Below are 11,938 nucleotides of genomic sequence, written 5' to 3'. Positions count from 1 at the left end.
TTGTATTCCCATACATTTGTATTGGTCCCTTTTCCTGTCCGTAGCCCTCACGCTGTTGTCAGCGGGCTAGGTCCATTGAATTATGAAGAGAGCTGACATAATTTAGTCTGGATCAGAACAATCCTCCTCTGATTAATCCATGATTTCCCGATTTAGATTTTGGTGTGATCCGCCAAATATTATCGGTTAGTTACATTGATCAATCAGAGAATGTCTGGAGCGGTTGGCGGAGGGGCGTCATCTTGCATCGGTGCTGCAGCTGCAAGTTGTAGCTCGACTGGGTTTGTCTCTGGCGCAGTCGGCGGGTGCGTGGGCATAGCAGGAAGGTTACCATCTCGGGTGTTGGAGCATTTGTTTTCTTATCTAGATTTACCGGACTTGATGCGCTGTACTTTAGTTTGCTGGCATTGGAACAGCGTCCTAGCAGATGAAAACAGTGAGGTGTGGCGGAGCCTCTGCGCCCGCTCCCTCACTGAAGAGGCTCTTCGCTCTGACATTCTCTGCAACATACCGACTTATAAGGGCAAGGTAACGTCAACAAGCCAAATAGTTAAATTGCTGTTTGGATTTACACAAGTCATGAGTGCCATTATGTAAAGAATGCAGATGCCTCTGGGTTACATTTTGAACGGTGGTTGTAATTGAGAAAGACCTTAGATTTGTTGCTAGTTTAGCTGGGCCACAATGACATCAGTTAGCTAACTGACTGTCTCAGCTAAGCTAACCATCTACATTAGCTTACAATTGGATATAACCATAGCCTGACGCTCGATATCTAGTATTTTGGTAATTAGCATACATTGCATGCTTATTTACGCGGAATCTACGGGAAAGGTTTTTAAAAAGATTTAAACTCTGTTTAATCGGCTGAAAGTGATTCTGTAAACACTGATCTCTCAAAATAAATAACGGCTATTCTTTTGAGATCAGTGGTTAATTTAGGCTATAACTATTTCTTAAGCAGTAAGTGCTCTGCAACTTTAGCCTCCAAATTATTAAAAAGAAACCGGTGGAGCTTGAGCATCATGTTTGGCAACCCTTTTGTTTATCCTGTCTCTTAAGTTTGAGCTGTAGTCATTATTCTATCATGTCTGTCCCACCGACGGGCAGTTTGTGAACAGCCATTATATTTCTTAATGGTAAATATTACTTTGTGTAGTAGTCTATGTTTTGTAAATCCACTTTCATTTCTTTCCAGTTGAAATCTCTGCAACACGCTCTCAGCTCCCATGACTGCTCGCGGAACGTCTACGTGAAGAAGAATGGATTTACTCTTCATCGGAACCCCATCGCCCAGAGCACTGACGGCGCTCGCGGGAAGATTGGTTTCACCGAGGGCCGACATGCCTGGGAGATTTGGTGGGAGGGACCCTTGGGCACCGTGGCTGTCATAGGCATCGCCACCAAACGGGCCCCCATGCAGTGCCAAGGTTATGTAGCTCTCCTTGGGAGTGACGATCAGAGTTGGGGATGGAACTTGGTGGACAACAACCTCCTTCATAACGGAGAAGTTAATGGCAACTTCCCACAATGCAACAACGCGCCTAAGTATCAGGTGGGATAGAGCGGAGATACGTGATCTTCTTACTGTTAAGCTACTAATACTGATAAGCTGATAATACAGACTGGTACTGTTATACTCAAAGCAGATTTTTTCATGCTGTAATTCATTATTATCAGATGTTCTACACCAGAGGCTTCTCAACCTTTATGGGGCTAAGGCACATCAACAGGCAAACCAAAATGCACTAAGGCGCACTGACTTATGGTTACTGATGCACTGAAGCATGTCACACACATTGCTACAAGTTGTAACAGGGGTGTTGGCTCTTTTCTACACAGTGTTCATGAGTTGAGACCACTGCCATAGGTATACTGTATGCACACATGATATTGACTGAGCTGCATAATGTATTTGTAGATTATATTAGGCTATAACACCTGCCTTATGATTACGAGCCTGCGTAAAAACGCATTTTGGTTTATATACGAAAATTCCACGGCACACCCCCCCTTTCCCTTTGCCTCGGCACACCGGTTCAGAACCACTGCGCTACACTCAGGCAGGTATTACCTATTTAATATATTTCACTGTAGACAGATAGTTAGTAAAGTAAGTTCAAAAACTGCTTCAGAAAACACGTGTTCTATCACAGTGTCAACATTCTGTGTCTGTAATTTGATTTGTGATCTTGTTTGCTTCTCTTCCAGATAGGAGAAAGGATACGCGTAATCCTGGACATGGACGACAAGACGCTGTCATTTGAAAGAGGCTTTGAGTTCCTGGGCGTGGCTTTCCGCGGCCTTCCCAAAGCGTGCCTCTTCCCAGCCGTCTCCGCCGTGTATGGCAACACTGAAGTGACAATGGTGTACCTGGGAAAGCCTCTCGATGGCTAGCTTGCCACGCAGTAGGAGGGTCCTGCACGGATGGTTGATGGGTTGTGTGCCATTGGAGGGGTGGTACTTTGTAGACTCTTGAAACATTCCACAACAGGAGTGAAATTGCGCTCCCCTGGACCTTTGGCTGGTGGAGTGGGGTGGTTGGATGCAGGCTTTTCTGATCAAACCACACAAGTTTGTCAATCGACGTACCAAAATTGAGCTGCTGGGACTCTTTTATCTTGTTTGCCTGGGATGGTTTCTTGTATATATTTTTTTCTTGTAACTTATGAAAGGACGCCGCTGATGGAAAATGGTTACGTGTCAGTTTTACATCTGTCAAAAACAAAAGCCAAATCAGACTGGATATGTGGCAAATGTTTTTATAATGCACTGCAATTCCGCTACACAGTTGTCATAGGTGGTGGTGTTGGCCTCAGTAAATGTGAAAACACAAGGTGTTTTGATTTCATAGCACAAACCGTTATTGCGCAGAACTAAACCTGGGATGACTTCATGCCAAAATAATGTTTTCAACCTGTTTAGAAGACAAACATCGGTATCGGTGTCAAATATCGGTGTCACCTTAATCTCCAAAAGTGCATCAGGGGTCAGCAGTTGCATGCAGTATAGCCTCTTGAACTGTTGTTGTTTGTGTAGAGGAAGCACAGGTGGGAGAGGTGGTGCCGTGTTGTATGTAGCTGTACATCTCCGCTGTGGTGTACGGGCATAAGTACCTAAATATATTTATTGATTAGATTTTATCCTTGATATCAACGAGGCCCTATTACCTCGGGAATAAAGTCTAATGGTGCCAGTCCTGATAAGTTATTTGGGCTCTACTGACTTGTCCTTTTTTAATACTTGGGTATGGACATCATGTATAATTACCCCCACAACCGCGGTAGGGGGGAAGAGGGTACAGTAGTGTGTGTGTGTGTGTGTGTGTGTGTCCACTCGCATAACTGGTCTGATGTATGTCAATTTTTTGTACAAGGCAGAGGGTCATCATCTCTTGGTCTTCCTAATCATCATCCAGATCTGGCTCAGAATGCACATGCCTGGAATGTATGTGACCGCCGCGCGTCGGGGTCTGGTTCGCCCTGTCAGGACTTATTTTCCCAATAATGACCGGCGTTCTATACATTATCCCTTACTTAACCATCCTTTGAACAGGGGCAAGTTCAACCTGGACACTCTGTTGTTCATGGAAGCACAGCTGAAAAGGCCATTGTTTGTTTTCTTGACATTTTTTCTGACCCTAATTAAATTGATGTATGCATTTATTACATATATTTTATTTTTCATTTTCTTTTTAACTTTTCATTCTTATCTTTCATCTACAAATGCCTTTTAGTGGATACACTGCAGGGCAATTCCACGCAAAACTGTCACATCCATAACGCCAACTAAATACCATGGCATTGTGTAGGTGTTATGGACGTGACAGTTTTGCGTTGATTACCCTGTATGCACTGCCTTTTTTAATACAGTGGGTTTTGTATACATATTGTTCCTGATAGGATAACTCTTCTGACATACCCTCTACCTCAAAGCCTGTTGCATACCGGTGCACACCATTTCAAACAAATATGGTGTTCAATCAGGTAACTAGCAAAACAGTGTGAAATATTATGAGATTGAGTTTGCCCCTGGTAGACTACCACTGATGCTGTTTACATATTAGCTTGCTTTGCTTTCAGTAACATCATGTAAAATGTAAAAACCTGCACATTTGACAGTTTTGTTTATGTGACCAGCCCCTTGGGAACATGTAGTTTTTAATGCTCCAGTCCTCTGCAATTATGAAAACATCCACAAGGTAGAGCCCTTGTATTCTTCAATAGTCACAAAGTTGCTCAGTCATCTGGGGGGTATTGCAAGTACGAGGTTTAGTGACAAACCTGGGTTAGTTAACTCCTCCTAATAGAAGAGCTGTATGGCTTCATTCTCCTAACAAAACAATACCATAGGGCTCTTGTTGTAGGAGGTTTACCACTTACTCTGAGTTAAGTTACCCAGGTTTGTCACTAAACCACGTACTTGGAATACCCCCCTGAAGGCTACTTTCAGTATACTGCCCTGCCAAACACTTACACAACCATGTTGATGGTGTTGAACCAAACCAAGCCACTGCTTTTCAAATCACCTTTGAGAGAAAAAATGCCAGATGTTGAAAAGCATATATTCAGTTAATATTTATTTATTATAATGATTAATAGATATGTTGTCACATGTAGTGATACAGTAGTTGACCTTTGCTGACCTATGTTTGACACTGGATTCATTCCAGCGAAAAACTCCATGGAAAAAACTCATCATTTTCTCTGTGTGGGTGGTTCTCACACAACTTCCATTTTAGGAGGAAAGTCCGTTATATACTTCAGAGGACTATTTCTGTCTCAGGGTTGATAAGATACTGGTCTGTGATGGCAGTCTTGGGCTGACAGCTACTGCTGCAGGCAGGTTAGTGATCTTTTCTCAACCACATTCTCACCCAAACTAACACAGGTTTCCGGACTTATCTGACTAAGGGTCAACTGACCAGGTGTGAGCTGAATACTATGACCTGTGTCACACTGCCTGCATTGCTTGTACTGTATGTGAGTGGTGTCTGTTACGTATTGATTTTCATTTCACGTTAACAGGTTAGCAGGCAATACTGTCTGCATGACCAGCACACATCAGACAAGGCTCATGCTTTCAATGAAGATCAAGATATTCAAGATATATGGTTATGGTATTTAGCAGATGCTTTTTTTTTTAGCCAAAGCGAATACAAATAACAACAATGCAAAGTTAAATTTAACAGTAAACGATTTAAAAAGTTGGTAAGACTGCATTAAGGAAAATAGCAATAATAATCAACACTGAAAATAAATAAATACTATACTATACAAACCATAATACATAAGAAACGCTTAACAAACTAAGTGCATGTTGAACAGATATGCCTTTAGACCCCTCTTGAAAGTCCCAAAACTATCACAGCAAGGAACCACTGAGAAGAGTCTTGAATTTGACCTAGTATGGCTGGTGGCTGGTCGACACAACAACCGCAGTGGGCAGTTGGGGTTATATATTGATCACTGAATTAAGATAGCAGAGAGCAGATCCAGTCAGTGTTCTATAGGCCAAAGTGAGAGATTTAATTCTGGCCACTATAGGGAGCCAGCCAGTGGAGAGTAACTAGGAAAGGAGTTGCATGTGTCCTCTGGCTGATTGAAGACCAGGCGTGCTGCAGCATTCTTAATCAGTTGTAACAATCTTACACAAGCAGGTAGGCCAGCTAACAGTAAATTACAATAGTCAATCTTGGAGATAACCATGGCCTGTACAAGAAGTTGTGTGGAATCTTGTGTCAGATAATGTCTGATCTTCCTAATGTTGTAAAAGATAAACCGACATGATTTTGCAATGGAGGCTACATGTTCAGAGAAGTGGAGATATATGTGAGTAATGCCTGCAGTGTGAAATGGTTTTGGGGTGCAACACAGGACAGGACATGATGTCACACGATGATGTGCACTGCCCCCAAGGCCTTCTAATGGTTGCACAATACCACTGAGTTTCTTTGCCATCTGAACCCCCCCCCCAAAAATAAATAAATACATATTTACAATGACCATTCAGTAGCACTGACCTCACACTTTAGTTTAGCCGCTTTTATTTAGGGGTTTAGTGTTATGTGGCTACTGAACTGAAGCTGGAAACTAAAGTGCAACTTTGACAGTTGCTGAGGGCAGAAGTGATAGCATTGCAACTTCAGTTCAGGCAGGAAGGGTGTGTGAGCCTTCAGTGGTTTCCTCTCTGCTTGTATCAGATGTGCAGAACCAGTAGTGGGTGACATGGGGCACACCCTTGTTGGTTTTAGTGGTAATTTAATGCCTCAAGTTGTGTTATGAACATGACGGTTTAAGGCACCATAAGTTATTCTTAAAGTGCCTTAGATATATTCTCATGCAGATAGTGAAAGTCAATCTTTAATGAGCTACAGATTCTAAAAATACCTTCAGTGGTTATCTTTAATCATGCCCATGGCATGTGTTCGAACCTCAACTGGTGCACGTTAAGCCTATACTGTAATGGCTCGTGACCAAATTGCAATGTGGTTGCCTTAAAAAAAAAACTACGTGTTTTTTAAGCCATCGCTCTGCAGAAGTTTAATGATCTTGGCAGCGGGCTGCATGTGACATGGTTTCCGTTGCCTGCTTCCGCAAATATTCAGTGCTCATAACGGTACATGAAAAACAGTTGCATCTCAGATGCAACTGGCCATTGGTGTGGACGTGTTGCCTGTGGCTATGACGCGGAGTCGACCTGCCCGTGCCGCTGCGGAGGAGGACGCAAGCCCGTTAGCGTAAGTGGACGCTTCACCGAACACCATCTACCGCCCACATGAAACTTCAGCTCGAGTGTTGCTGCTGACTGTAGGTTACGGCTCAGAGGTAAACCGCTAGATGCGTGTAGGACTGCATTGAAGATTACGCTGAGTTGCAGCGCGTCAGATAGCCTATAGCCTACTTTGTTTATCAATCGATTTACTATAGAAGGCCCATGCAAGAAAAACGACTAAGGTTTTTTTTTTCTTTTGGTAGGCCTATGTCCAATGAGTTGAAAAGTTTACCCTTCAAATGCATCCGTGATTTAGTTTAGGCTACACATCTGCATTCACGGCATGGTGTTTTTTTATTATTATTTTATTATTATTATTATTTTTAGCGTGCGTATAGACGGGCTATACAGTCTATCTTGAAGTAATGAGATGAACAAATGTAGAATGCGGGGTCCAATGCACCTCCTATGGATGGATTCAGATTCCTTGATAGCCCTATGTGTTATGCTTGGGGGATAGCCTTCTCAGCAGGGGGCTACTGCGACGCTGCTGGCTTTAGATGCTATGGTCCACTCTTCTGATTTGTAACATCGTTCAGTTTGGGGCTGCAGGAGAGATAAAACGGAAAATGTTTTTAAAACCCTCCAGGCCTACAGTAAATGTTTCCTTGAAAAGATGGAATAGTACAGAACTATACTTACAGCATATTCACTTTTTATGCTATGCATTTATTTGTTTATTAATTTATTTAATAAGGCCTGTTTATACTATCTCCAATCTATTAAGAAGTAGGCCTAGGTTAAGTTATGAAATACACAGGCTGACTCCATCACTGATGATTCCGTAGTTTGTTGTTGTGGAGGAGATGAAAGTGGAGGTGGAACAGATCTCTTACTAGTGTATGTGTAATATGTGTTGCAGACTGAGATGTAGGCGACTGATTTCAATTCAGTGAATATGACAAGATGCCTGTCCTCAGTCTGTTTCCCACACTGGGCCTTACTTTGGGTTACCTGATGATGACCGCATTCTGCCATCCACCTGTATCAGCTTGCAAATTGGTAAGTGATGGATCAATGCAATTGTCATGGTCACATACAATAGGCCATAGGCATACAATAGGCCTATATGAATGTGCTCATGAAGCACCGAAATTTCAGTTGAGTAATTCCATTACTACTGAATTTTACAGCACAGTGACCTTGTTATATCACAAATGTAATATTGCCTATGTATAATAAATGTTATCTTAAACTCTTATTCTCTTTTATTCTATAAAAAATACATTATAGACTATTAGATTATTATTATTAGTAGTAGTAGTTGTAGCGTCGTAGTAGTAGTAGTAATCATGCTTAGATTTGTGGAAATTTGGATGACTTTTGGGGGGCAATGTAAGAGAACCCGTTGTAGTAGGTGAGTGAGGTCTGTCGAGGTGCACGTTACCGTAGCAAAAAAAAAAGTTTTTATTCCATGTATAGTATTAGTTATGAATCACGTTTATTCACAAACATGAGTGAAAGTTGAATTAATTTAAAACTGACAAAAAACAAACAAACAACAACAAAAAAAAACTAACATTGCTTGCTAGACTTTACCACTCGCCTTGCAATTGTAAAATCAGCTATTATATTCACGCAAACTGATTGCGTAGATATAACCTGTTTTAGGAAAATGCTGTTGTTTCTAAACTTCAGAAACATATCTGACTTCAGTGCTCAGAACGGAACAAACAGTGGGGCACATGACAATTTCACAATATTGATTTTTCAATTAGTTTAAAACTTTATCTCTAATCTGAACTTCAGAGATGTGAAATGAATGGATATATAATTATGACTAATTTTCAGTTCTTTGATATTTTTTAGTGATTGAATTGATTGATTGAATTGATTAAGTCACTTCTCATTTTATGTAGGTTTTACTGTGTCCAGTGTATTGTTAAAATTAAGCCGTTTGTGCTGGTGTGATTTTGATACTAATGGATTAGTCAAAGTCAAAGTCTGCTTTATTGTCAATTATAATCCAAACGTAAATGGAAGTGAATAATACATTTGCATTTACTGAGTGTTAGACACATAAAGTTACAAAGGTAATAGGGTTTTGTTTCTATGTCGTGTTGATGTACAATTTGAAAGTTGTCTTCTTTCTTCCAAGAATGAAAATAGAGTTATTGTTTGTTTATTAAATAAGATAAATCAATTTTAATTGTAATTTGTATTTACCACACTGAAATTTTGTTCACATTAAGTCACAATACCTCATGATGAGACCCCCATATGACTAAAGATATGCTCAAGACCTAGACTGGACCTACACTGTAGAGACCAGTAGAGATTTATAGAATTTTCCCCTTTCTCAGGTGATCATTGTCACCTTTGTTTCAAAATGTGTTGGGGCACAATTCATATTTGTTTCCTCCCATATACCCTTTCTGTCTTTCAGACACAGAGGATGGCTCTATGTGATGCCCAACAGCTGGTTTCTGTGCCCGGAGATCTGCCAGAGAACATTGAAGACCTCTCCCTGAACAACAATCACATCAAGGCACTAGAAAATGGCTGCCTCTCAAGATACCGCCAACTACGATCCCTCAGCTGTGCAAACAATGACTTAGAAACAGTGGGGTCAAATGTATTCAGGGACTTACTCCATTTAGAGAGCCTTAATTTGGCAGAAAATATGCTTCGTTATGGCGACGGCCAGACTGGGCAGTTCCTGCGCTTTTTATCCAGTCTGAAGGTTTTAGACCTGTCAAGTAATTCCATCACTGAGGATATGGCTTCTGAGCTGCTGCAGAATCTGACCTCTCTGGAACGCCTGTCTCTGTCCAGGAATCTTCTGTCCAGGCTGGATGATTCCATTTTCAGTGACCTTCACCAGCTTAAGGAGCTCAACCTTGAGAGAAACCAACTGTATGAGATTGATGGGGCTTTTGATAACCTAAACAATCTCCAAAGACTCAACCTAGCCTTCAACCTTCTCCCCTGCCTTGTTCAGTTTGAGATGACCCAGTTGCTTGTGTTGAATGCCAGCCACAATAACATAGAGTGGTTCATCACCAACCAGGACTTGAAAGAAACATTTCGGTTGGAGACTCTAGATCTGTCTGACAACAAGCTCTTATTTTTCCCTTTTCTGCCAGCGAGCAGCCATCTCCGCAATCTTCTGCTTTCCCAAAACAAGATCAGCTTTTACCACCATCTGGCTAACATGAGCAGAACCAACTGGACCAACAGCGTTGTCTTTTACAACCTCCAGGGAAATGTAAGCAACGTCACGGCGGAGCTGTGGGACGAGACTCTGCATGGTGACATCTCCTCGCTGGAGCTGCTCGACCTGAGTGGAAACCTCATCGCCAACTTCCCTCGGGGCTTCCTTCTGCAAATGCCCCACTTGTATCAGCTCAAACTGAGGACCAACTGTATGGAGTCCCTCAACGTCTCCTCTGGGGAGCTGCCGGCCACCTTGCACGAGTTGGACGTCAGTAACAACCGGGTGACCACGCTTCACGCTGGACAGAGGGCCGTCAGTGACCTCAATAATCTCACCCATCTCAACCTGAGCCTAAATGACATCCAGAGACTCCCACCCAAGCTATTCTCCAGTCTGCCTCGGCTGAGCACAGCAGACCTCAGCTACAACACAATAGGGGTGTGCGACCAGAATGAGGATACAAATGCTAGCTATACAGACTGTCTTGTTTGGGGGAAAATTGGTTCGCTGAGACAGCTTCACCTGGCAGGGTGCAACATAGTGGACCTATCGCCCTCTGCTTTCGAGGGCTCTCCTCTGGTCCATCTGGAACTCTCAAACAATGTTGGCCTCCACTTGAAGCCAAATTCTTTAGCAGGGCTGGCTGGAACTCTCCAGCACCTAGGGCTGGGGAACACAGGCCTGTTGAACTTTGACTTTTCCCCATTCCACCACTTGAGATCTCTCAACATCTCAAAAAACTCAATTTCCCAGCTGCCTGAGTCTTTAATGGAGTTGGACCTAAAGCTCCTAGACTTGAGCGGCAACAACCTCACCACCATACCCTCTGAACAGGCCAGCAGGCTGGCCCAGACACTAGAATCTGTGTTTGTGAATGGAAACCGTTTTAACTGCTGTCACTTGAACTGGTACAGAACGTTTGAAAAACTTGTTAATATTGTGGACCTAGCAGAGGTCAGATGTTTTGACCAAACACACAAGACACAGAATGTAGTTCATTTTGACAGCCACAAATGTGGTGCCAACAATGAGGAGTCCATTTGGTGGTACATCCTGTTGTTGTCATCGATGATTGTAATTTTCTTAAGCATCACTGGTTTGATTTTCCTCACCCTCAAACCCAGAGTGTTACCCAACGCCATAAAGAAGAAATGCTGGAAAGCAACATCCTACTAATGTGCGCACACACACACTCACACACACACACGCACACACACACCAAAGTCATGCGTATGTCATCAAACATTTTGATACATTTTTGCAACAAAATATGTCAAAGAGCTTATTGTTCTTTATCAATGTAAATGATTTTCTGCCAAAATGTCACTACGTATATTGGTACTCAATGCCTGTCATGAATCTGATATTAAAATCCATCTATTAATGACTCGTTTTACCACTTGAAGTGAGTGAAGTGAAGTGACTTGAAGTTAGAAGTTATTAAGTACAAAAGCAGTAGGCTAATAACATGGTACTGTCTTGAATCAGAGTAGACCCAAATAGGAAAGAATCACAAATACCATGATCAATAGATTTAATCAATAATGAATATATGTTTGATCAATAGGTTGCTGTCATCATTGTTAATGTTCATTGTGAGTTATTGTAAAACTGAAAGAAAAGAAAAGAAAAGTAAAGAAGAGAAGAAATAACAAAAGGGTGTGATCAGATAATCATTCACCACATTTTCACCAGCTGTGAGGGTGTGCCCTCTGTTCTCATGGTCGAGAGCAGAGTGTGGTTCAGTTTTGGTGTCACGGGAGTAGGCTGAGAGCGTGCGGTCGTGCCGAGTGCATCTTGCGGCTTGCTGGTCGGTGTGCAGGTACCGTGTGTGAATGCGTGTGAGTTTGAGTTTGCTGAGGCCCTGTGTGATGCAGAGCGGGTTGCTAAAAGTAGGAGAGGAAACTTGAAATTTCCTGTTTTCGCTGAGATGTGCAGCAACTGCCCAGTTTTGAATCTGCAAACGGTGGGGGGTTGATGTTATCGCCAGTATGTGCTGCAGGGAAT

The 11,938-nt window shown here is 42.2% G+C and overlaps 2 protein-coding genes across 4 annotated transcripts; both read left to right on the top strand.

Moving 5' to 3' along the window:
* The first annotated feature begins 21 nt into the window (after positions 1-21).
* On the top strand, positions 22-3,210 carry fbxo45 (F-box protein 45). The gene is made up of 3 exons (XM_042067880.1): positions 22-528; positions 1,199-1,555; positions 2,212-3,210. The coding sequence occupies exons 1-3, from the start codon at positions 211-213 to the stop codon at positions 2,395-2,397; spliced, it is 861 nt and encodes a 286-aa protein (XP_041923814.1). The 5' UTR covers positions 22-210; the 3' UTR covers positions 2,398-3,210.
* A 2,327-nt stretch (positions 3,211-5,537) lies between these two features.
* Positions 5,538-11,318, top strand: nrros (negative regulator of reactive oxygen species). Of its 3 annotated transcripts, none has more exons than XM_042068457.1 (3): positions 5,538-6,827; positions 7,637-7,776; positions 9,161-11,318. In XM_042068457.1, exons 2-3 carry the CDS (start codon positions 7,681-7,683, stop codon positions 11,105-11,107), a joined length of 2,043 nt encoding a protein of 680 aa, XP_041924391.1. In that variant the 5' UTR covers positions 5,538-6,827; positions 7,637-7,680; the 3' UTR covers positions 11,108-11,318. The 3 variants fall into 3 exon arrangements, with proteins under 3 accessions (XP_041924391.1, XP_041924389.1, XP_041924392.1); XM_042068455.1 differs by having other exon boundaries at positions 5,539-6,739; XM_042068458.1 differs by lacking the exon at positions 5,538-6,827 and adding an exon at positions 6,841-6,973.
* The last annotated feature ends 620 nt before the right edge of the window (positions 11,319-11,938 follow it).

The sequence above is a fragment of the Alosa sapidissima genome, chromosome 17, assembly GCF_018492685.1.
Source record: "Alosa sapidissima isolate fAloSap1 chromosome 17, fAloSap1.pri, whole genome shotgun sequence".
Lineage (NCBI taxonomy): Eukaryota > Metazoa > Chordata > Actinopteri > Clupeiformes > Clupeidae > Alosa > Alosa sapidissima.
This window is presented reverse-complemented; position numbering and strand designations above follow the sequence as displayed.

Coding starts and splice junctions, on each gene's coding strand:
- fbxo45 (XM_042067880.1), top strand. CDS start 211: ATGTCTGGAGCGGTTGGCGGAGGGGCGTCATCTTGCATCGGTGCTGCA. Junction 529..1,198: donor TACCGACTTATAAGGGCAAG/GTAACGTCAACA, acceptor ATTTCTTTCCAG/TTGAAATCTCTGCAACACGC. Junction 1,556..2,211: donor ACAACGCGCCTAAGTATCAG/GTGGGATAGAGC, acceptor CTTCTCTTCCAG/ATAGGAGAAAGGATACGCGT.
- nrros (XM_042068457.1), top strand. CDS start 7,681: ATGCCTGTCCTCAGTCTGTTTCCCACACTGGGCCTTACTTTGGGTTAC. Junction 7,777..9,160: donor CTGTATCAGCTTGCAAATTG/GTAAGTGATGGA, acceptor TCTGTCTTTCAG/ACACAGAGGATGGCTCTATG.